Raw genomic sequence first — 26,057 nt, 5'->3', positions numbered from 1 at the left:
TCCCAAAGCACTGGATTCGATTCAATTCAGGAGCAGATTGAAAACACAACTTACATAGTCGAAATGGACGACACGAAAGGATCGAACTCCCGGATGTAAGCTCACCTATGACCTCGGCCTCGAACACGAGTGGATGAATGAAATAGTACACACTTTGTGATCATCAGTGTGAATTATTTTCTCTTGAAACTTTTTTCGTTGTTATCGATTGACATGTTTTTTTAAATGAAAAAGACGAAAAACGTATGATAATAACGGTGAATTGAAACATATTGCGATTTCACGCACGAAAGTTGCCGAACATAACCGATTCCAATAAATACACAATCAAAATGGCGGAGAGCCTAGCAGACCAATCGAAAGATCAACATCCTGTTCAACAACATGTCCAGCGTCCACATGAAGAAAGAACACCCCCACATGTTACTGTGGAAACGGGCAAAGACGTCAAGAAAATGGACAAACAGACGCTTATGGCGGTTTTACAGTTTCTTAAGAAGAACAACCTGAAAGTAAGTAGCAGTAGTGGGATTTCAAACTTGGCGCAGTGGCGATTGATTGGAAACGCTGATCACTTGTGGTTTGTGGGTGTGCTTGTAAGTGTGAAGTTAGTACAGGGTACATAGTACAGAACTCGTTCATTGGAGCCCACATGGAGATAATATAATTTAAAATCAACATTGTATTGTCTCCCTTTACAGCTAAACCATGATGGGCTCTATGCTCAGATCCAAGTCAGGGACGGCCCATTGATTTAACGCGGGGGTATCGTTTTCTATGGATTCGTTACAGTGTATAATCTAGTGGGAGTACCATGTTTGAATAATATTTTGTATCCCCTCAAAATCTACATATCGTTGTACTACTTTTATAAATTATAACATTTACGTGAGTTTCAGTATAGAGTAATATGACACTGTTCTACTTGCTACATGTACATACCAGTCTGGAAATATTTCATCAATTATGCTTGTAGGGTTAGTGGGAGGATGTGATAAAATATAGCACATTGCTATTTCAGATATTGCAATACCCAAACAAAGGATGTGACAGTTATGTTCTCGGTACATGCAGTATTTACTGATAGTTGCGACAGAGATAAAAGTGCAACTTCTACTTTTTTTGTGATTTCAGAATAAATTTACTACATGGGTAATGAGCAAAATCCAGACCAGTATGGAGTGGGCCGAAAACCTCCGAAATACTGTAAAATACTTTATTTTCGCTGAAGTAATAAGTGAAAATAAAATTCAGTGAATGTACCTGTTTTTCTATATTTTACATTTAACTTGTCAAAAATTAGTTCTAATAAATTCCATACAAAACACCCAAAAAGTCTTTTCAGTGAAAATTAATTCCAGCTAAAATAAAGTATTTTACAGTAATAGGAAGATAACCAGGCTACATCACACATACATTTTGTACACTGTAGTGTTGTGCTGCAAGTAATGTGCACATGTTCATCAGTACTCAAGTGTTTTTTTGTGCCAATCGTTGATAGGTCTCGATTTTGAAATTCTGTAATCTGGGGGAATTGAATACTTAGTGTGGAGTGAGAAAGTCATGTGGATTTAATAGCGAGTCCAAAGCCGATAGACATTCATTTACTTTTAAATGCAATTTACCGATAGGGGGTTGGTTAGAATCTGTATGAACTTGTAATTAACTGGGCTTAACACCATGATAATGCATTAAATTGCCATTTATACCAACCTGGTAGAAAAAGGATCACACAGCCATGTCACTTTGTCATAATTCCCATATTTTGATTCATAGACCCTCCATTTTAAATTTTGCGCATTCAAGAAATAATCTGTCAAAAATTTAAAATTTGAAAAAAAAAAAAAAATATCTTGCACTTAGGTACTACTAATTAATTAAACACACACCAGGATATTTATTTCACTGAAAATAACAATTTTGTAATTTATATTAACATTTTTAATAACATATTATCAACATGATATTAGATATATGTTCAACATTTGAACATTACCCCTTCCAAAACAACAAACATGTTTCTAACAAGCAGACCAGAAACAATAATTTTTTATTATGCCTTACATGTCTAGCATATGTGGTATATTTTACAGGTACACAAAATTGCAAAAGAAGAACCTGTTTTTTTGGCTTGATCCTTATTACAAAAATATTTTGTTGGTGGATTTCATTACCTTCCCCAAAACATGGATATACACATTTTTATATGGGCACAAACGTCTTTTGTGGTTTCTCTTCTTCTAAACTGTTTTTATTGTGACCACAATAACTTAACAAAATGTTAATATCTATCCAAAGGACACTGTAGACATACTGAAAAAAGAAACCAATTTTAGTGTATCAGATGAAGAGCCAACAACTGCCACAGACCAAGATGTGTCATCAGTGTTGTCAGCATATACAAGGTAATGCTTCATATTATCTTGAGAAGTTACCTGTTTTTTATTTCCTCTCATCTTTCAGTGACTTCCCCAACTTTCCCAGTGACTTCCCCAACTTTCCCAGTGACTTCCCCAACTTTCCCAGTGACTTCCCCAACTTTCCCAGTGACTTCCCCAACTTTCTCAGTGACTTCCCCAACTTTCCCAGTGACTTCCCCAACTTTCCCAGTGACTTCCCCAACTTTCCCAGTGACTTCCCCAACTTTCTCAGTAACTTCCCCAACTTTCCCAGTGACTTCCCCAACTTTCCCAGTGACTTCCCCAACTTTCCCAGTGACTTCCCCAACTTTCCCAGTGACTTCCCCAACTTTCTCAGTGACTTCCCCAACTTTCCCAGTGACTTCCCCAACTTTCCCAGTGACTTCCCCAACTTTCCCAGTGACTTCCCCAACTTTCTCAGTGACTTCCCCAACTTTCCCAGTGACTTCCCCAACTTTCCCAGTGACTTCCCCAACTTTCCCAGTGACTTCCCCAAATTGCTCAGTGACTTCAACTTCTTCAACCAGTGACTCTCAAACTTGCTCAGTCACTTCCCCCATTTTCTCAGTGACTCTCAAACTTGCTCAGTCACTTCCCCCATTTTCTCAGTGACCTCTCAAACTTGCTCAGTGACTTCCCCCACTTTCTCAGTGACCTCTCAAACTTGCTCAGTGACTTCACCCACTTTCTCAGTGACCTCTCAAACTTGCTCAGTGACTTCACCCATTTTCTCAGTGACCTCTCAAACTTGCTCAGTGACTCCCGAAATTGCTCAGTCAATTTTCCAACTTGCTCTCAGTGACTTCACCCTCTTTCTCAGTGACTTCACCCTCTTGCTCAGTGACTTTTCAAACTTTTTCTCAGTGATTTCTCAAACTTGCTCAGTGACTTCTCAAACTTTCTCAGTGACTTCTCAAACTTTCTCAGTGACTTCAAAAATTGCTCGGTCACTATTCCAACTTGCTCAGTGACTTCCCCCATTTTCTCTGAGTGACTTCTCCAACTTTTTCAGCGACTTCTCAAACTCGCTTGTGACTTCAACCACTTTCTCAGTGACTTTTCAAACTTGCTCATTGACTTCACCAATTTACTCAGCCACTTCTCCAGCTTGCTCAGTGACTTTTTGCTGCCAAATACTGACATAAAAAAATCACTGATCCATTGCTCTTTGCTTTACAGTGAAGGTGATCCCTCACAGTATGATGATAACTACAGTAATGTGTTGGCTTTTATAGAATCAGCTTTAGATATGTACAAGGTATGTAATTCATTATCTACCAGTAGCTGTCAGTGTATTTTGTAACCGTGAGTTAAAACTCCAAACTTACTAATAACCATCTTTCAGCCCTGGCATTATGTTCAAGTTGTACTCAGTATTGACACTGAATTGTTTCTTTATATTTGCCTATTGAGTGAGGTGGAATTACATTTAAGTTCTAATGCCTGTACATGTACTTATACTCTCACCAATGTTAGTTACGGTATGCTGTTGTCAGGATTTGAAATAAAAGGGGGTAATTTATTCCACCACTCCAAAATGAGGTAGATTTCATGATATAAGGGGGGGGGGGATTTTACCTTATTCTGAATATAGGAAAGGAGGGTAAATCTTGACTGAGCTGTATCACCATTCCCGCTGGTTGATTTTTTGCTTTTTCTGGCACTCATTTTCCTTCTGGCTTAATTTCTATGGTTTACATTAAATCTATATATGCTGGAATATACTAGTTTATATAATCATTGTAGTCTTTGTTTCCATCCAAATAAACTGTACTTTCTTCTTCACATCTAATTGTCAGCTATTTTTTAAAAAAACAAATATTTCTGCCATTGTTTAGTACTTCAAAAAAGGTCAGGTATGTACTGTAAAATACTTTATTTTAGCTGCAATTAATTTTTGCTGAAAAGACATTTTGGATGTTTTGCATGGAATTTATTTTCACTGATTTTTGACAAGTTTAATATAAAATATAGGAAAAAAGGTATATTCGTTGGATTATATTTTCACTGAATCATTCCTTCAGCGAATATAGCGAAAATTTATTTCAAGTGAAAGTAAAGTATTCTACAGTACATGTATGTAAATTATTTATCGCATTAGACGACAAAAAGACAGTTATGAATGATTTTCAGTTCAAAATACAACATTTACGAGTGAAATTGACAACAGATATTGCATATATTTGCGAATACTCTAATGGGGAATGAGCGGTTTCTTAACCTTTTCACAACCAGACTTTCTCGCCCTATTATTTTTATATTCTTGAATATTTCTGGAAATGTACCTCAATTTTGGAAACATGAGAAAAGATTTGAGTCAATTTTCAGTTTTTACTCAATAAATTTGGCCATTTTTTTCCCTATTCTTCTGAAGTAAATTGCAGACTATAAACAAGACTACTGGTATTTTGTTGAATTTGTGATAAAAAGAGGGAACTGGTGGTGAAAAGGTTAAAGTTACTACCCAGGAAGAAAAAATGTGTAAAAATCATGCACACACAGAGAACTAGTGTCTTTACATGTATAATTGCAACTGTGGCATTTTGAATTGGTTTTTAATTCTGAGTCAGTCAGAAAGGAGCCTGGCAATGTGATGTGCTGGTTCTTTTAGAGTATGACTTCCACTGGTGTTTATTCAGTTATCATTACAGATTGTGGTGTTTACTGGGGTGAGAAAATTAACTGTAAAAAAAATTGAAATCCAGCCAAATGCTAATTTGTAGATCGTTGTCGTAGTTGAACAACTGATGACAGTATTGTGTATCTAATATATAAGGAATGGTCAATGCATTTGTGTTTTTGTAACAATTCTTACCATTGATGTCTGATATTTACTTGGCATGTGGTGGTTGTCTTTGTTGAAAGTAGATTTGGCTGACAGCAGAATAATTTGCCAAATACACATGTATGATGAATGTATTTTATGTCACATGTGTTGCTATTTTAAACAATGAACCTGATTTTTGACTCCCGTGTGCGAAGCACAAAAAGGGAGTCTTTGCAGTTAGTGTGTCTGTCTGTCTGTCTGTCTGTCTGTCTGTCTGTCTGTCTGTCTGTCTGTCTGTCTGTGTTTGTGTGCGTGTGCGTGTGTGTGTGTCTGTTCCACTGATATCTCAAGAACCATACATTGATTTTTGATGAAACTTGGTGCATAGATGCTCTGGGCCAATGCGCAGATTTGATTAGGTTTTGGTAAAAATCCATGCATATTAATTACCTAATTTGCATGATAATTAGCTGATTTTTAGCTGTTTCATGACTGTTCCAATGATATCTAAAGAACCACTCATTGGATTTTGATGAAACTTGGCACATAGATGCTCCAAATTAATGCGCAGATTTGATTAGTTTTGGGTAAAAATCTGTGCAATATTATTAATTTGCATAATGATTAATCAATTTTCGGCTTTTCCACTGATATCTCAAGTAGTAATCATCACATTTCAATGAAACTTGGTACATAGATGTCATAGTATACTGCACAGACCTGATAGTTTGTAGGGTAATATGAGTACATATTAATTACCTAATTTGCATAATTAATTAATTTTCAGCTTTTGATATTTCAAGTAGTAATCATCACATTTCAATGACACTTGGTATATAGATGTCATAGGACACTGCACAGACCTGATAGTTTTTAGGGTAATATCAGTACATATTAATTACCTAATTTGCATAATTAATTAATTTTCAGCTTTTGATATTTCATGTAGTAATCATCACATTTCAATGACACTTGGTACATAGTTACTTAAGGACTGTGCAGACCTCTGATTATTTTTTGGGTAAATATTTGTGCATATTAATTACCTTATTAGCATAATTAGTTAATTTTCAGCTTTTTGCCTGATATTTCAAGTACTAATCATCAAATTTCAATGAGACTTGCTACATAGATCTTCTAGGACTATGCAGAGACCTGATTAGTTTTAATTGGATATTAATTACTTAATTTGCATAATGTTCCACTGATATATAAAGAACCACAAATTGGATTTTAATGAAACTTTTAAAGAGAACTATGCAGAGACCCAATTAGTTTTTGGTAAATATTTATGGTTATTAATCACCTAATTAACATAATTAATTAACACTGATATCTCAATTACTGATCATCACATTTGAATAAAATTTGGTACATAAATGCTCTAGGACAATAGACAGGCCTGATTAATTTTGGGTTAAAATTTGTTAATATTAATTTTCTAATTAGCATAATAATTCATAATTTTGTTGTTCTGTTCTGTTCATATTAGTTACCCGATTTACATAGTTAGTTTTCAGCTTTTCTATCAATATCTCATGTACAAGTAATTTTGAATTAATTTTTAACGTGTCTTCACACGGGAGTTCTTTCTAAGCTTTCTTTGATTTGTCTTACATGTTGGTTGTAATATTGGTCACACATTTATGTCACTTTTCTTTTTACAATTGTAATATCATAGTGTATGTATTTATTATAATAATCTTACTTCAAATGTGTTTGTTCTTCTTTCATTTTATAGAGTGAGTTAGCTCAGATCTTGTATCCTGTTTTTGTACATATGTATCTTGAATTGGTGTATAATGGACATGAGGAAGAAGGTATGTCATGTATTGTTGCTACTGATATTCTATTTAAAGACCGACATGCTATATAAACAGGGGCGGGTGGAGTTTATTATTCAAATGAAGTCGCCCTCACCCACATCAACAACGGTGACTAAAAGCTCCACAAAAACACAAGAAACAGTGATTCATTGCATTATATTTTCTAATTTTCAAACATCAGTGGTGCCATGAATGTTCAGGGAAGTCATAAATAAAAATAGTAGTGAATTCGACAGCTAGACCATTAAAGTGCCTATGCAATGCCCACCCACACGCTTCCCATTTTAGATCTGTGCCCCACTGAAATGGGCAATTATTGACTTTTTTGCTGAAAATGATTACTCGTATCCAAGTAAATTTGAGATATTTCTCGTGCTGTAGCCACGCCCACCTATCCTGAAACGGTCAACTGTTTCCGGATTTCCGACTCTCGCCGAAAGTGCGCCACCAAATGCAAAAATATGAGAGGAAGCCATACCCCTGGGTCGTACTTTTATATCACTGTGTCATTCAACGTACAACTGTACTTTTAAACGATATACATTTTTTAATCGACATTTGTTTTGTCTATTTTTTTTTATTTTTGAGGGAGCTAAGTTTTAGAAGTTGTTTTCAAATCAGTAACTATACACGTAAACATTTAATGAACGATTGACAGTTACTGTCGTTAAATAATCAGTCTAATTAGAATACTAAGCTCCGCCCAGCCCATGGGTAGTACATGTCGGCCTTTAAACAAAGTTGTACTCTGAAATCATTCATATAGCTGTATGTGGGTCTTGGGACTATTATGTGAAATATTTGATGGTCTGTATATACACTCTGAAATCATTCCTATAGCTGTATTGGGGTCTTGGGACTATTATGTGAAATATTTGATGGTCTGTATATGCACTCTGAAATCATTGCTATAGCTGTATTGGGGTCTTGGGACTATTATGTGAAATATTTGATGGTCTGAATATACACTCTGAAATCATTGCTATAGCTGTATTGGGGTCTTGGGACTATTATGTGAAATATTTGATGGTCTGAATATACACTCTGAAATCATTCCTATAGCTGTATTGGGGTCTTGGGACTATTATGTGAAATATTTGATGGTCTGTATATGCACTCTGACATTATTCCTATAGCTGTATTGGGGTCTTGGGACTATTATGTGAAATATTTGATTGTCTGAATATGCACTCTGACATCATTCCTATAGCTGTATTGGGGTCTTGGAACTATTATGTGAAATATTTGATGGTCTGTATATGCACTCTGCAATTATTCCTATAGCTGTATTGGGGTCTTGGGACTATTATGTGAAATATTTGATGGTCTATATATGCACTCTGAAATCATTGCTATAGCTGTATTGGGGTCTTGGGACTATTATGTGAAATATTTGATGGTCTGAATATACACTCTGAAATCATTCCTATAGCTGTATTGGGGTCTTGGGACTATTATGTGAAATATTTGATGGTCTGTATATGCACTCTGAAATCATTGCTATAGCTGTATTGGGGTCTTGGGACTATTATGTGAAATATTTGATGGTCTGTATATACACTCTGAAATCATTGCTATAGCTGTATTGGGGTCTTGGGACTATTATGTGAAATATTTGATGGTCTGAATATACACTCTGAAATCATTCCTATAGCTGTATTGGGGTCTTGGGACTATTATGTGAAATATTTGATGGTCTGTATATGCACTCTGACATTATTCCTATAGCTGTATTGGGGTCTTGGGACTATTATGTGAAATATTTGATGGTCTGAATATGTACTCTAGGGTTATTCTTATAGCTAGCTGTATTGGGGTCTTGGAACTATTATGTGAAATATTTGATGGTCTGTATATGCACTCTGAGATCATTCCTATAGCTGTATTGGGGTCTTGGGACTATTATGTGAAATATTTGATGGTCTGAATATGCACTCTGACATTATTCCTATAGCTGTATTGGGGTCTTGGGACTATTATGTGAAATATTTGATGGTCTGAATATACACTCTGAAATCATTCCTATAGCTGTATTGGGGTCTTGGGACTATTATGTGAAATATTTGATGGTCTGTATATGCACTCTGAAATCATTGCTATAGCTGTATTGGGGTCTTGGGACTATTATGTGAAATATTTGATGGTCTGAATATACACTCTGAAATCATTGCTATAGCTGTATTGGGGTCTTGGGACTATTATGTGAAATATTTGATGGTCTGAATATGCACTCTGAAATCATTCCTATAGCTGTATTGGGGTCTTGGGACTATTATGTGAAATATTTGATGGTCTGAATATGCACTCTGACATTATTCCTATAGCTGTATTGGGGTCTTGGGACTATTATGTGAAATATTTGATGGTCTGAATATACACTCTGAAATCATTCCTATAGCTGTATTGGGGTCTTGGGACTATTATGTGAAATATTTGATGGTCTGTATATGCACTCTGAAATCATTGCTATAGCTGTATTGGGGTCTTGGGACTATTATGTGAAATATTTGATGGTCTGAATATACACTCTGAAATCATTGCTATAGCTGTATTGGGGTCTTGGGACTATTATGTGAAATATTTGATGGTCTGAATATGCACTCTGAAATCATTCCTATAGCTGTATTGGGGTCTTGGGACTATTACGTGAAATATTTGATGGTCTGAATATGTACTCTGACATTATTCCTATAGCTGTATTGGGGTCTTGGGACTATTATGTGAAATATTTGATTGTCTGAATATGCACTCTGACATTATTCCTATAGCTGTATTGGGGTCTTGGGACTATTATGTGAAATATTTGATGGTCTGTATATGCACTCTGAAATCATTCCTATAGCTGTATTGGGGTCTTGGGACTATTATGTGAAATATTTGATGGTCTGTATATGCACTCTGAGATCATTGCTATAGCTGTATTGGGGTCTTGGGACTATTATGTGAAATATTTGATGGTCTGTATATGCACTCTGAGATCATTGCTATAGCTGTATTGGGGTCTTGGGACTATTATGTGAAATATTTGATGGTCTGTATATGCACTCTGACATTATTCCTATAGCTGTATTGGGGTCTTGGGACTATTATGTGAAATATTTGATGGTCTGTATATGCACTCTGAGATCATTGCTATAGCTGTATTGGGGTCTTGGGACTATTATGTGAAATATTTGATGGTCTGAATATGTACTCTAGGGTTATTCTTATAGCTGTATTGGGGTCTTGGGACTATTATGTGAAATATTTGATGGTCTGAATATGTACTCTAGGGTTATTCTTATAGCTGTATTGGGGTCTTGGGACTATTATGTGAAATATTTGATGGTCTGTATATGCACTCTGAGATCATTGCTTTAGCTGTATTGGGGTCTTGGGACTATTATGTGAAATATTTGATTGTCTGAATATGCACTCTGACATTATTCCTATTGCTGTATTGGGGTCTTGGGACTATTATGTGAAATATTTGATGGTCTGAATATGCACTCTGAAATCATTGCTATAGCTGTATTGGGGTCTTGGGACTATTATGTGAAATATTTGATGGTCTGAATATGCACTCTGAAATCATTGCTATAGCTGTATTGGGGTCTTGGGACTATTATGTGAAATATTTGATGGTGTGAATATGTACTCTAGGGTTATTCTTATAGCTGTATTGGGGTCTTGGGACTATTATGTGAAATATTTGATGGTCTGAATATGTACTCTAGGGTTATTCTTATAGCTGTATTGGGGTCTTGGGACTATTATGTGAAATATTTGATGGTCTGTATATGCACTCTGAGATCATTGCTATAGCTGTATTGGGGTCTTGGGACTATTATGTGAAATATTTGATTGTCTGAATATGCACTCTGACATTATTCCTATAGCTGTATTGGGGTCTTGGGACTATTATGTGAAATATTTGATGGTCTGTATATGCACTCTGAGATCATTGCTATAGCTGTATTGGGGTCTTGGGACTATTATGTGAAATATTTGATGGTCTGAATATGTACTCTAGGGTTATTCTTATAGCTGTATTGGGGTCTTGGGACTATTATGTGAAATATTTGATGGTCTGAATATGCACTCTGAAATCATTCCTATAGCTGTATTGGGGTCTTGGGACTATTATGTGAAATATTTGATGGTCTGAATATGCACTCTGAAATCATTCTTATAGCTGTATTGGGGTCTTGGGACTATTATGTGAAATATTTGATGGTCTGAATATACACTCTGAAATCATTGCTATAGCTGTATTGGGGTCTTGGGACTATTATGTGAAATATTTGATTGTCTGAATATGTACTCTAGGGTTATTCTTATAGCTGTATTGGGGTCTTGGGACTATTATGTGAAATATTTGATGGTCTGAATATGCACTCTGAAATCATTGCTATAGCTGTATTGGGGTCTTGGGACTATTATGTGAAATATTTGATTGTCTGAATATGTACTCTAGGGTTATTCTTATAGCTGTATTGGGGTCTTGGGACTATTATGTGAAATATTTGATGGTCTGAATATGCACTCTGAAATCATTCCTATAGCTGTATTGGGGTCTTGGGACTATTATGTGAAATATTTGATGGTCTGAATATGTACTCTGAAATCATTGCTATAGCTGTATTGGGGTCTTGGGACTATTATGTGAAATATTTGATTGTCTGAATATGTACTCTAGGGTTATTCTTATAGCTGTATTGGGGTCTTGGGACTATTATGTGAAATATTTGATGGTCTGAATATGCACTCTGAAATCATTCCTATAGCTGTATTGGGGTCTTGGGACTATTATGTGAAATATTTGATGGTCTGAATATGCACTCTGAAATCATTCCTATAGCTGTATTGGGGTCTTGGGACTATTATGTGAAATATTTGATGGTCTGTATATGCACTCTGAAATCATTCCTATAGCTGTATTGGGGTCTTGGGACTATTATGTGAAATATTTGATGGTCTGAATATGCACTCTGAAATCATTGCTATAGCTGTATTGGGGTCTTGGGACTATTATGTGAAATATTTGATGGTCTGTATATGCACTCTGAAATCATTCCTATAGCTGTATTGGGGTCTTGGGACTATTATGTGAAATATTTGATGGTCTGAATATGCACTCTGAAATCATTGCTATAGCTGTATTGGGGTCTGGGGACTATTATGTGAAATATTTGATGGTCTGAATATGCACTCTGAAATCATTCCTATAGCTGTATTGGGGTCTTGGGACTATTATGTGAAATATTTGATGGTCTGAATATACACTCTGAAATCATTGCTATAGCTGTATTGGGGTCTTGGGACTATTATGTGAAATATTTGATGGTCTGTATATGCACTCTGACATCATTCCTATAGCTGTATTGGGGTCTTGGGACTATTATGTGAAATATTTGATGGTCTGTATATGCACTCTGAGATCATTCCTATAGCTGTATTGGGGTCTTGGGACTATTATGTGAAATATTTGATGGTCTGAATATACACTCTGAAATCATTGCTATAGCTGTATTGGGGTCTTGGGACTATTATGTGAAATATTTGATGGTCTGTATATGCACTCTGACATCATTCCTATAGCTGTATTGGGGTCTTGGGACTATTATGTGAAATATTTGATGGTGTGAATATGCACTCTGAAATCATTCCTATAGCTGTATTGGGGTCTTGGGACTATTATGTGAAATATTTGATGGTCTGAACAGGCCTTATTTGCAAATAGCCATTGATGTCTCATTGAAAGCAAGGGAGCTAAGACTTGTTTTACTTCTGAAATATTGTTTTATTCTCTCTCGTCATCATATCCACTATTCAAAAAAATAACTATTTTGGTGCTCTCGCTCTCAACATGATCTCTGCTTTCATTTGTGTCTATGGTCTTTTGAGAATTATTGGTAATATATCGTACTCAACCGCGTTAGCGCCCATGCCCGTCCAAGTGCCCACCTCCCACTTTTGCACATTTTTTTATATTTGGGGTCACATTCGGCAAAGCGCCCACCCCTTCAAAATGCAACTAATTTAAAACTTGGTCTTGCGTAACGAATCTTGGTAATCGTTTTTATATGATACAGCGTGGATATTGACCGCTGTGAACATGTTGTGAATGCGTAGAACACGGTAACCGTGCATAAACTACGCTTCGACAATGACCTGTTCATACAAGTAAAATGCGATAAATATTTCATGCCATATTCAGTTTACCTCTCAAAAATGGCTAGTTACTATTTTTTGGGAAAAACCATGTCGTTTATTCGCTGAAATCAATTCCAACAGATCGTACTTCGACATCGATAATTCACTTCCGCATTGCGTTACCGGAAAGTCTTCAGGAATTTCCGAAGAATTGCGTCAGTACAACACAGCATTCTGATTAGTTAATAACCAACTTGACCCATTAGGTCAAAGGACGCTGCTGTAGGTCAAATCTGCAATTGCATCATGGCGGAAAGTGATTTTCATCGAGAGTTTGCGTACGATCCAACAACTTCGTCAGTGGAAATAATATGACAATTTTGACTTCGACTGTGTTCCAACAGACTCAAATGTTTTTAATTCCGTAAATTAAGGTGGTACGTAATTAATATTGTAATAAAATGTGCGTATTTTTTGTGATCATTTCTGTTTCTTCATTGTGAAAATCAATGACGACGCAACTAATTTAGTAATTTGATTTTCCCTTAAAGACCTAATCTGTCACTTGATGAATCAAAATTTTCATTTGCACTCTTTTTCGAGGGGGGTGCTCGGGTAAGCGCCCACCCCTACAAAATCGTGATTTTCTGAGTTGAGGCCCCTGGGCGCTAACGCGGTCGAGTATGGTAAATTTATTCATGTTCAGAAATACTCCAGCTGACAGAAGTGAATCTTTGTGAATTCATGCTAGTCACCTCAACACTGTTTCTCATCTCATGCAGCGGTTTCATTTTTTGCCAAGCACTTTGGTATTCAAGAAGAGTACCACCAAGAAGACCTTGTGAAGTTATCAACTGTCACAAAGAAAGAACACATGAAAAGCAATGAACTTATGATCAATTTCAGGTCGGAAATTCAGCATAATATATCTGTGATTATTTTCATAAAAATTTGTAGGATGACCTTTTATAAAGTAAAACAGTATTGTATTGATTATTGTCTGTGTTCCACTGAAAGTTTATTTTGCCTTATTTAATCTGGAAAATTACATTTGCTTCATACAGGTACTTTCACCTGTATCCTAATGACAATTATTCCTTTATCATATGCTATGTTGTTAAAATAGAAGTTGTGAGTTTATTCATAATACTTGTATCTCCACAGATCTAGCAAATTTACAATCAAGATGTCGAGAGATTCATATCAGCTGTTGAAAAGATATTTAAATGATAAACAACAAAGTGTGCTGTTGGATCTTCTCCAGGAACATCTGTATATTGACGGTAACAGGGAAATTCTTGCTTATAGGTTTAAATATAATGGGATATTACTAGCATCATGCTATGGTTAAACATATTGTATGTATTTATGTATATAGCCGAACATGTTTATGCTAACCAGGCAACCCGATCAAGATCCAACACAAAGAAACTTGATTTTATTGAGCAGGTTGCATGCACATACGAAATCATCTGATTGGGTTCCTATTTACCTGATGGTCGCATGTGCCATACCGGGTGAATTAGGGCACCTGTCATGTGATCAGGTCTCCCAGGGCAACATGAATGTGCATTATATTATTTTCTGTTCTCATGCTACATGTAATGTTTGAAGTATAATTGTCTAATTTTGTATTTTACTGCATCTGTTTAGTGTTTGATGGCTTACCAAGAAACAAACAACAGATAGACGCTACTGCCGGTGCAATGACAGGAGCAGCTCGGCGAGAAGGTAAACACTGAAAAAGAAGTAATATGAGTCTTCTGACCACCAGTACTGAAATTAGTACTGAGTCTTATTACATGATTTCATCCATGATTGGTTAAATTCTAGTAATTGTGAAGCAAGTGTCTGACCATTCTGAACATCATTCGTTCTTTGAATGCAGAGCCCTGTTGCAATAATAACTGTTTTTCTGTTTTTGGTCATGAATCACTGTCCCCAGGTAATGGCTGAACCAAACATGACCAATATCTCGCAATTGTTTTTCTTCCCATTTTGTACACGTAACCATTATCCCACTAAATGAAAAAACTCTACTTTTTAGTTTCTGTTTTGGTTAATCTCTGGAATAATTTAAAAAGTACTCATTGAGATCATATCCATATCCAGATCATATCTGTTGTCAGATGTATACATGTTTGTATTCAGCGACAATGTGAATAACATGAAATAATTTGACAATTAGTCCAAAGGTTTATACATTGTACATTAGTCTTACATCTTGGCTACTTGTATTAAAATGTTTCCTTATTTTCAGCCAATAAAACTAAAGTATTTTATGGATTATTGAAAGAACCAGAAATCAATTTACCTCTGGAGGAGGAAGAGGAAGGGGCTGAAGGAGAGGATAAACCAAAGGTATAAGAAAATAAAAGTCCTTAGATCACACATCCTGGCACTTTGTATGACTCGAAAAGGGCACACATCCTGGCACTTTGTATGACCCTAAAAGGGCACACATCCTGGCACTTGTTATGACCCTTGAAGTCTTAGCCAGGAATTTGAAACTGCCAGTCCAAAACAATTCAACTTCATGAAATTGTAGATGGTAGATTATCAAAGAAAAATGGGAAAAAGTTGCCAGTCCACAATCAAAGTTGCCAGTCTGTTTGGTGGGTGGACTGGTGGCTGGCTAACACCCTGTCACACATCTTGGCACTTTGTATGACCCTTAAAGTCACACATCCTGGCACTTTGTATGACCCTTAAAGTCACACATCCTGGCACTTTATATGACCCTTAAAGTCACACATCCTGGCACTTTGTATGACCCTTAAAGTCACACATCCTGGTACTTTGTATGACCCTTAAAGTCACACATCCTGGCACTTTGTATGACCCTTAAAGTCACACATCCTGGCACTTTGTATGACCCTTAAAGTCACATATCCTGGCACTTTGTATGACCCTTAAAGGTCACACATCCTGGCACTTTGTATGACCCTTAAAGTCACACATCCTGGTACTTTGTCTGACCCTTAAAGGTCACACATCCTGGCACTTGTATGACCCTTAAAGTTACACATCCTGGCACTTTGTATGACCCTTAAAGTCACACATCCTGGTACTTTGTATGACCCTTAAAGTCACACATCCTGGCACTTGTATGACCCTTAAAGTCACACATCCTGGTACTTTGTATGACCCTTAAAGATCACACATCTTGGCACTTTGTAATACCCTTGAAGGTCACACATCCTGGCACTTTGTATGACTCTTAAAGGTCACACATCCTGGAATTTTTATGACCCTTAAAGGTCACACATCCTGGCACTTTCACTTGCCAGTGAAAGTTTTTCAATATTTTTTCAAGATAAATGCAAACAGAAACTGAGCTGTAATATTGGAAATCACAATACCCCAAAAAATACCAGGGTGTATGGCCTTTGAGGGTCTTGTTTTAAAGTCGTATTGAAATAGTTAATTATTGTAAAGTTATATTGACACACACTGTACAGTCAAAGTGTAACTTTAGTTGGCTTTATCTTTTTACGATATCATCCATCATTTGTTTGCAGAAAAAGAAAGTGAAGAGAGATTCTCACATGGGCAAAAAGAATAAACCAGATCCTAATGCGCCAGCACTGAGCAGAATACCTCTACCAAGTTTGTGAGTATAGTAACCAGTGTATTTCAAGTAGAAACACAGTTACACAACTGATTTAACATGACAGTACATAACAGGAAGCCATGTCCTCACCCAGATATTTATATTATACTTTTCTTTCACACATTGTCCCAAACGACAAATTATTTATCACAACTAAATTTTAATATCCAGGTGGAGCACATGCTCTGTCGGACCGAGCTGTTCCTATCTCTCGTCTCCAGCTAGCACGCCTGCATCTACAACGCACAATTTATTTTATTTTATGTATATAAATATATATTTTTTCTAAGGGGGATGGCCGATATGATTCAAACTGATCACAGTTTGCCTACATTAAAAATTGCAGTAGCTGCCACAATGAACTCAGTCAGGTGGTTCCCAGTTGCTAAGGGAGTTAAACCATAATCTCTCACTTATGTCCAGTCAATAAACAACCTTTGCATGCGCAAAGGATTACATAATTTATCTTTTGTAACTGTTACAACATTATCTAGGTGAACGAGTCTCGTCAGTGCTTTGGAGCCTGTTTTACATTGAATATCGACGATACGCGTGATCTCTTTGTAACACAATCTATAAACAACACAACACAACACACAATCTATAAAAAAGAAGTATACCCTTTGCCCAAGTGTAAAATTGTTCTCAAACGACGTCCCAAACTGAAAATATTGGACAGTTTGTTCAATGGAAAGGTTACTTGCCGTTTCTGCCAAATGAAAACGAACTAATTAGTGAACTACATTATCGAGTACGCTGTGTTCCCTGGGTATTGCATTCGCTTGAATTTTGCATGGGCTGTTCTACCGAAGTGTCAAACAAACGTGAGAGCGTTTTATCGTAACAATGGTCGTTGGTGAAAAATCACGTTTTAAACTCGAAGTAAATTAGGTATAATTCAGTGACTGTGGTCCAACACTTAAAGCTAGTATCATGAAATTAACTTGCACTTGCAAAAATCTTGTCATGGGATGGGACACCCTATGGTTAACATTACGACATTTGTTACTCATCTAACTAGTTTCAGTTTCGCGCAGTACTCATTTATTTAGCTCCGCTGTCGACTTTGTCGAGCGGCGCTTATCATATGAGTGATTGTTCGTCGTCCGTGTCAATGTTTTACTTTTTCGACTTCTTCTTGAAAACTACAAGCCTGAATGCTTTGATACTTAATGTATATGTACCTTGGGTAGACCTCTCTCAGATTTGTTCATTTCATAATGATATCTTCAATTCTCTAATTTTGGTGAATATTTTTGTCATTTTTGGTGAAAAGTGATATTTTCAACTTCTTGTTAAAAAGCGCAACTCCAATTGTTTTGATATTACATATATAGGTACTAAATGTGGACCTCTCTCAAATTTCTTCATTTTGTAATGATATCTTTAATTTTCTAATTTTGGTGAATATTTTTGTCATTTTTGGTAAAAAGCGATATTTTCAACTTCTTGTTAAAAACCACAAGTCCAATTGCTTTGATATTACATATATGGGTACTACATGTGGACCTCTTTCAGATTTGTTAATTTTGTGGTGATATCTTCAATTATCTAATTTTGATGATTATTTTTGTCATTTTTGGTGAAAATTGATATTCTTGAATTCTTGTTGAAAACAGCAAGTCCCATTGCTTTGATACTATACATATTGTTCATTTTCTAATGATATCTTCTGTTCTTTTATTGAAATATGCATTGCTAACAGCAATAATTTCAAATATCTCAGGCGACTGGTTTAAATAATATTTTTTGTTTGTTTACTTGGCAGTCACGTGACTATCATTGAATTAGATCAAAAATTACCCAGAATTTCAGGAAGTGTGAAACATATAGTTTACTATAGTTCAGGACAATTCTTATATGAAAATATCAAGCCTAAATATAACATCCCTGTTAAGTCTACTACATCCCTAAAACAATAGTAAAAACTGAAAACGTACATGTATAGTCATATACCTAAAAGTGCATATTCCTGCTGAACTGAAATGTATTTTTTTATTAAAAGTGTTATAATTGATTAAGATTGCTAATGATGTTTTGTCTTTGTTCCATGAGGCGTGACATAGACAAGATGGAGAGAGTGATTGCGATGAGAGAAACACTCAAACGAATTAAAGTATCGGCAGATAATCTACCATCTATTTGCTTCTATACATTCCTCAATGCTTACCAGAAGTAAGTGCAATAAACCTTGCCCTGATCTTTTCACCACCAGACCAACATTTTTCTGCACTTTTTTCTTATATTCTTCAATATTTCTGGAAATGAACCCTAGTTTTGGAGCCAACAGACATAATTTGAGTCAATTTTTAGTTTTTACTCAAAACGTTTTGATCATTTTCGACCCAATCTTCTGAAAGAAAGTGCAGATTATAAACGACTATTTTGTGAATACAAATTGTGTTAAGAAGCGGGAACTGGTGGTGAAAAAGTTAAGGAAAAAATATTCACTGGTTTAAATGTTAGTAGATTTGATGCTGCAGGTATATTCACCATAGTTTAAATTTTATGATCTGACTTGTAAAGTGACCTCAGATCTGATTTGTATCATAGTTTGATTAAATCTTCATTTTACAATTAACAATATTGATGTGTGGTACTTTTATTTGGTATACCATGCCTTAAAAATGTACTGCTCTGCATACTGTGGAAAACTTTATTTTCACTGGAATTAATTTTCGCTGAAAAGGCTTTTTGGGCGTTCTTTATAGAATTTATTTTCACTAATTTTTGATGAGTTGAATGTGAAATATAGGAAAAAAAGTATATTCGCTGGATTTTATTTTCACAGAATCATAGCGAAAATAAATTCCAAGCGAAAATAAAGTATTCTACAGTAATTCCAATGTGCTAATCCCCCCTCATTTTGTTCTAAACGAATAACTTTCAACTCTTTATCTCACAGTTTAACTTCGGCAGAGATATCTGAAGATTCCAGCATGATGGCAGCAGGTTTTGCCGATTCACTGATACGAGTGTGGACATTAACTCCCAAGAAATTAAGAGCTGTGAAACCCATACATGAACTGATGAATATTGACAAAGAAGCGGATGATGTCTTGGAAAGAATTATGGACGAAAGGTGTGTAAAATCTGATTAATTTAGTATTTTGTATAATTTTAATGTCAGGTAATTTTTGTATTCTCTGATATATCCTGAATCAGAAGGTAAAGTTACAATAGAGATGATTTTAAGGTAGCAACAGAGGAAATTGACCTGTGAATTTGAATTCTATAACAGTTACAAAGGATGCTACGATAAAAACCTATTTAAAAGCTCAGATATAGGTGGATATTATTGTACGGCACTACATTTTCCATATCGATGTTTGTCTATTTGGTCACCTGACAACTAATTTCACTATTCTGTGTTTCTGACTTTTCTGTCTATTGAAAACACTGTTTTATAGCATTTTCAATCACACAAATGACCGTGAATTTCACTTGATGTTCATAACGCTGTAGGCTAGATGTTCGCATCTCTGTTTTTCTTTGCCTATTTTTGTTTTCTAACTCCGACCAAACAACCACAGACATGCCACTGAAAACCCCTTGTCACAGAAAATCACAACAGCGAAATGTCTTCTATTCAATTGATAGAGGCATGTCTAAAGTCAAAATGAGTCATAATACAATGATTCAGTATACAATAAATATGTGGTATGCACTCTATTGTTTATTAACTCGTAACTTCTCATTGTATTTTTTCCAGGACTGCAACTGATAACCGTGTATTGTTAGGTCATAGTGGTCCTGTTTATGCTACTAGTTTTAGTCCAGATAGAACAATGTTACTTTCTGCTTCTGAAGATTGCACAGGTAGATAAAGTAAAGTCAACTGACAAACTATTTATCTTGTTTCCACAGTATAAAAGAGCCAAATCCTGTTTAAACTGGAAACTTTTCCAAACCCAATATAAACAAAACTACTTTTATCTGAATTTGTATTGACAACAATTGGAAAATTGATAAATGCAGTTTTTAAAGTTGCATTTCCACTAAATATATTCTGAGAAAAACCTTTGGATTTTATACAGTTCATGGGAAATTTTATTCAACAGAATATTTGCCTTGCATGATTACAATAAGTAAATTTGATTTTGGTGATTAGGCACCACAACCATCATTTTGCATGTAAACTCAGTGCTTCAGTGTTTCAGGCCTAACAATTTTACGATTTCTCTTTGTGGTCGCAATAATTACCTAAAGTTGTTCTGCATATAATACAGAGTAGGAATGCAACTATAAAAAGCAATGTAAAAAAGAAATTAACTACTAGAAATTTACAGTAAGTTTTGTGTTTCTTTACAGTGCGTCTTTGGAGTTTACAGATGTTTGTCAATTTAGTTTGTTATAGAGGGCACAACTACCCTGTGTGGGATGTACAGTTTAGGTGAGTCATGCTGCTATGTGGAATGGAATTATATGAAATCAACGGTCCTGGCAAATCATGCTAGTGTCTCAAATTTGGTTCTGATCATAATGGCCGGAGAAGTCTGAGGTTGTCAGTTTGCTTAGCTGTTGTTTGTGTGGAAGTGGGTAGAATGGCCATATGGTAGTTTGTATATGTAGTGGTGAACAAAATAACAAAGGCTTCATAAAGAAATGATTTGAATATCACAATTTACCTTGCCTGAAGCTTGATGCGGCTATTAAATAAGGAATGCTCACTTTTTGCGCAAACCTGTGTCTTTATGGTGATGTTCATTAAAGTACATATTGAATAATAGTACTAGTTAGACAGACAACAATAACAAATATTTTTACTAGTCCTGACTTTGAGTACCCTCAGGCTAGATGACTAACGTGAAGTTCTGGGTTGATCAATATTGATTAACTTTCGGTCAGCTGAAGTTTATAGATTTTCTGTATCAGTTTTATTTTTTTTTACATGTACCTGATTCTGTATTGAGTGTAGCCATCAACAAAATAGCTTTGAAAATTTAAAAATTTCTGTAGAAACTGTTCACACACATTGAAGCAATTTCAAAATATATTATAAAATATGTGTATCCATACATACATTTGTAAGATATCTCATGCAATTATGTGTATTAAACTTGTGAAAAAACTAGCGAGCTCACAAGTTACTGTTTATATAAATATTGGTGACTTGCGAAGGGTTAGCAACAGCCCATTTAAAAAACAAAATTTCTATTTAATTTCAGTCCATATGGTTATTATTTCGTATCTGTGGGTCATGACAGGACAGCCCGGTTATGGGCAACCGAAAATCACCAGCCATTGCGCGTATTTTCAGGACATCTCTCTGATGTTGATGTAAGTGCTTAACATACTTTGAAAGTTGATATAACTTAAAGGGCAGTGGTCGTCGCGCTGCGCATGTGCGACATTTGTGTTGATAAACATTGATTTTCCCACAATCCAATGCGCTCTTCTAATGGAAATTACGAGTATGAGGTTTGACCAGGTGCGACTTGCACTAATCACCTAAAAATACCTAATTAACGCTTGGTAGCATCTCAGTTTGTACTTGTTGGTCCGCACAACAGTCGAAGTCGCCATCTTTGTTTATATGAGATCCATATATCTCGCGCTTGTGTGGTGCGATGACTACTGCCCTTTAACAACAAAAATATACTAGTACTATAATTATAATATGGTTGTGAATTTTGCAAAATGTTCATTCCCGACATGTACCTATAAGTACATGGATACACACTACTATAAAACCCATTTATTTTCACTGACACTTAATTTCATGATGTTTTGAGCAATTTCACTAGGTTATAGGCTCACAAACTTGCCAAGAAAATAATTTTATTATTATTCTACAAGTTTATATGTATTTAATTTAGTAAATTTCAATTATGAACAAAAATATCGAAATTAAAAACCAGCGAGTAATTAATGCATTCACAGTTTTACTGTATCATACATAGTTTAATGATTATGATATTTTTTTTTATTACAGTGTGTGAAATTCCATCCTAATTCCAACTATATAGCTACAGGTTCTAGTGATAGGACATGTAGACTATGGGATGTAAGTAGTGGTAACTGTGTAAGGATACTTACTGGCCATAAGGTGGGTACATTCCTTCCAATAATAATACAATATATTATGCATTTTTGTGTAAATAATTTCAAGATACCATTGTCACAATCTCACCTTGTACTCACTATAGTGTATTTGCTCTGTTAGAAGTACACCTCCAATAAAAATCGAATTTATTGTGTATTGAAGCATTGAAATATTATTTATTTTGATTTTAAACAGATTTCTGTCATTTAAGTATATTAAAGTGGATGTGCTGCCAATAGAGCAAATATTATATTCTTCTTTTGTTCAATAATACAATCCCAGTGAGTCATTTTTCATAGGTTTTGTTTCCCATTGATGTTTGTTTTGGTTTAGTGTGTCTCTGCATTTGTAATACTGTGGAATACTTTATTTTCGCTTGGAATTTATTTTCACCATTTTCGCTGAAGGGATGTTTCTGTGAAAATAAAATCCAGCAAATATACTTTTTTTCCTATATTTCACATTAAACTCATCAAAAATCAGTGAAAATAAATTCCATACAAAACGCCCAAAAAGCCTTTTCAGCGAAAATTAATTCCAGCGAAAATAAAGTATTCCACAGTATTTAACAATCTTGTTTAAGAACCTCTGACTACAAATACAACAAAATGTTACCTACTTGAGTAGGAAGCACCATGAATGAGAGAGTGACAAAGTAACTCTAAAGTTTTTACCGTACTTAGCATTGACTTCCCATGTATGCGAGATATGTCTGGGATATGAGGGAATTTGTTTGCTATTTCATTTCGTCGCATAATAATAAATGTATTTGCAGGCTCCCATCCACAGTATAGCTTTCTCACCAGATGGTAAACATCTTGCAACAGCTGGTGTTGATAAGACAGTACTATTATGGGATATCGGGCATGGGAGTCTAATTGGTCGCTTAGTAGGACACACAGACACGATATACTCTCTCTGTTTCAGCAGAGATGGCAGTACACTTGCTTCAGGTAAGCTATATTTTATCTTCTAGTGACCAATCTGTGGATGTTTATTAGAATTGTAAGTTTAAAATTTGTGTTGAATTGTGCTAGATTACTGTATATATTAGACTGGCGCAGTCGGGGCAATTAATTTGTTTTTGTAGTTTAAATAAAATAAAAAAATTCGCGAAATGGAGGAGTTAGTGCGAAATCACCCCGACTGGTTTATTCTGCATGGCCATCTATCGACACTGCAGGAACCTGTCAATTTTTCAGCGGGTAATTATGTTAATGAGTGTTCTAATTGTCAATCATCTAAACCAATCACAATGTCTCTTCAACTGACTTCTGACCGAGAAGACGTCGACAGTGTAACCTTTACCATGTTGACCTCATTATGCACGTATTTCCGTGCCCACCTCATTATAATATGTGCATTCATGAATATTTAATAGCAATGAATTTCCTGCAGAATAAACCAATTGGGGTGATTTCGTGCCTCCATTTTGCGAAATTTTTTATTTTATTTAAACTACAAAAACAAATTAATCGCCCCGACTGCGCCAGTCTATGTATATATGTACCTAAATGTTATCTGCCTTAGCATAATGAGTACAACTTACAGCCTGTATAACATACTATTTTTAGATGGATGATAACAATTTTGAGACTAGTACATAGAAAAAGCTGTGCACATACAGGCACAGTTTTCAATAGAGATTCGTGTAAACTTGAAATAGTACTTATTGAATATCATATATACAGATGGAAATAAAATGGTTACACAAACTACTAAAACACATATTTAAAACATACAAATACTGATAGTGTTGAATTTAGAGAGGACTCGATACATGTATTTCTAATTTGTGTCAAAATGGCCATTATTCTTTTTAAAAATAGATCATCTAACATATTATTTTTTACTTTCAACTATAGTTGTTGTGTCTAGCAAATTATTAACCATTATGTTACCCCCTCTATAGGTGGTATTGATAACTGTGTGAAATTATGGGATGTCAATAAGGTATTTGGAGAAGTTGATACAGATGAAATCACAAATACTACACATATAACACTGTAAGTTTTATTTTTTTCTTCATTATATAGCTAGAACGACTTGTATTATGATATCTCATTTGTTCTTCCATGTATAGCTTTCATGTAATCTGTCATAATTTGCTCATTTATCATATTTATACTTTTTCAACATGTTGACATTGTACATTTGCATTGGGAATTATAACTTCCACACTTGGGATTTTATAATCCACTCATAACAATCGCAAACATTATTGCTTATCTTCTATGATAGCTTATTTTTAAAAAAAACAAACAATAAATTGTTACGATTCGACTGCCTCAGTATTATATGACTATATTATTGTGCACAATATGCAATAAACACTTGGTGAAGTATGCATTATTTAATTAGCAAGATTGTGTGAATTTCGATATAATTGTCATGTTTGTTAATGGTGTTGCCACAAATCCTGGTGCTGTTTTAATCAGGAAATTGTCTCATTGCATGTATCAAGGTCTGTGAGAACATTTGTAGTACATGTACATGATAAAAGAGCTATTTCGTTAGAGGGCTTCAATCACATTGGTGGATGAACATCAGGCGTTTATTGATGAATCTATTCTTGTTATATTTCAGATCTGAGAACACAAACTATTTATTTGGCTCCTATCCTAGTAAGAGTACACCAATTCACCACCTGCATTTCACACGCAGGAATCTATTACTGGCAACTGGACCTTTTGTCATTTGATAGTAACAAGTAATGTCTGTAAGCAGATGGGATAGTGTTACTGCTCTTGCTGATATTCCATGTTCATGTATATAGGAATGAGCTTTGCATATTTATATTTCTCATACAGACCACTGGCTTCTCTATATGTAACTTATATAGTTACGTATTATGTGCAGTATTCGCTGGAATCAAACTTCCAGCAAATTTGTCATTTTTTTAGTTTCGACGTAAAACTACTTAAAAAAATTGTGCCTGATTGGCTACCCAACCCTGTCAGTCAGACCAATCAGAGAGCAGCTTTTTTGTTGAATGTTCTTTTTTTTTGACATATCAAATTCTGCCTTGTATATATGCCTCAACTCCACTTTTTGATAGGACGATGCATTCTATCTTAACACCAAATTTAAACTTCAGCTATTTTTGAAGTTTTCGGTTTTGTATTCCCATAACTTTGACTGACTGACATGACTGACCTAAATGCTAGACACAAGCAATTGTCTGGTCCTTTGATGTATATATGTTTGATTGCGATACAAAGCAATAAACAAAGTATTTTTATCCTACAAA

General features: G+C 35.2%; 1 protein-coding gene across 1 annotated transcript; it reads left to right on the top strand.

Moving 5' to 3' along the window:
• The first annotated feature begins 295 nt into the window (after positions 1–295).
• Positions 296–26,057, top strand: LOC100374640 (transcription initiation factor TFIID subunit 5-like). Its single transcript, XM_085496080.1, has 18 exons — positions 296–512; positions 2,299–2,405; positions 3,600–3,678; positions 6,929–7,007; positions 13,931–14,054; positions 14,313–14,431; positions 14,802–14,879; positions 15,409–15,509; positions 16,670–16,761; positions 18,817–18,936; positions 19,667–19,843; positions 20,474–20,580; positions 21,073–21,154; positions 21,930–22,041; positions 22,697–22,810; positions 23,583–23,760; positions 24,720–24,813; positions 25,394–26,057. Exons 1-18 carry the CDS (start codon positions 333–335, stop codon positions 25,506–25,508), a joined length of 2,058 nt encoding a protein of 685 aa, XP_085352206.1. The 5' UTR covers positions 296–332; the 3' UTR covers positions 25,509–26,057.

Source organism: Saccoglossus kowalevskii, chromosome 22 (genome assembly GCF_978046115.1).
Source record: "Saccoglossus kowalevskii chromosome 22, keSacKowa6.1, whole genome shotgun sequence".
NCBI lineage: Eukaryota > Metazoa > Hemichordata > Enteropneusta > Harrimaniidae > Saccoglossus > Saccoglossus kowalevskii.
This window is presented reverse-complemented; position numbering and strand designations above follow the sequence as displayed.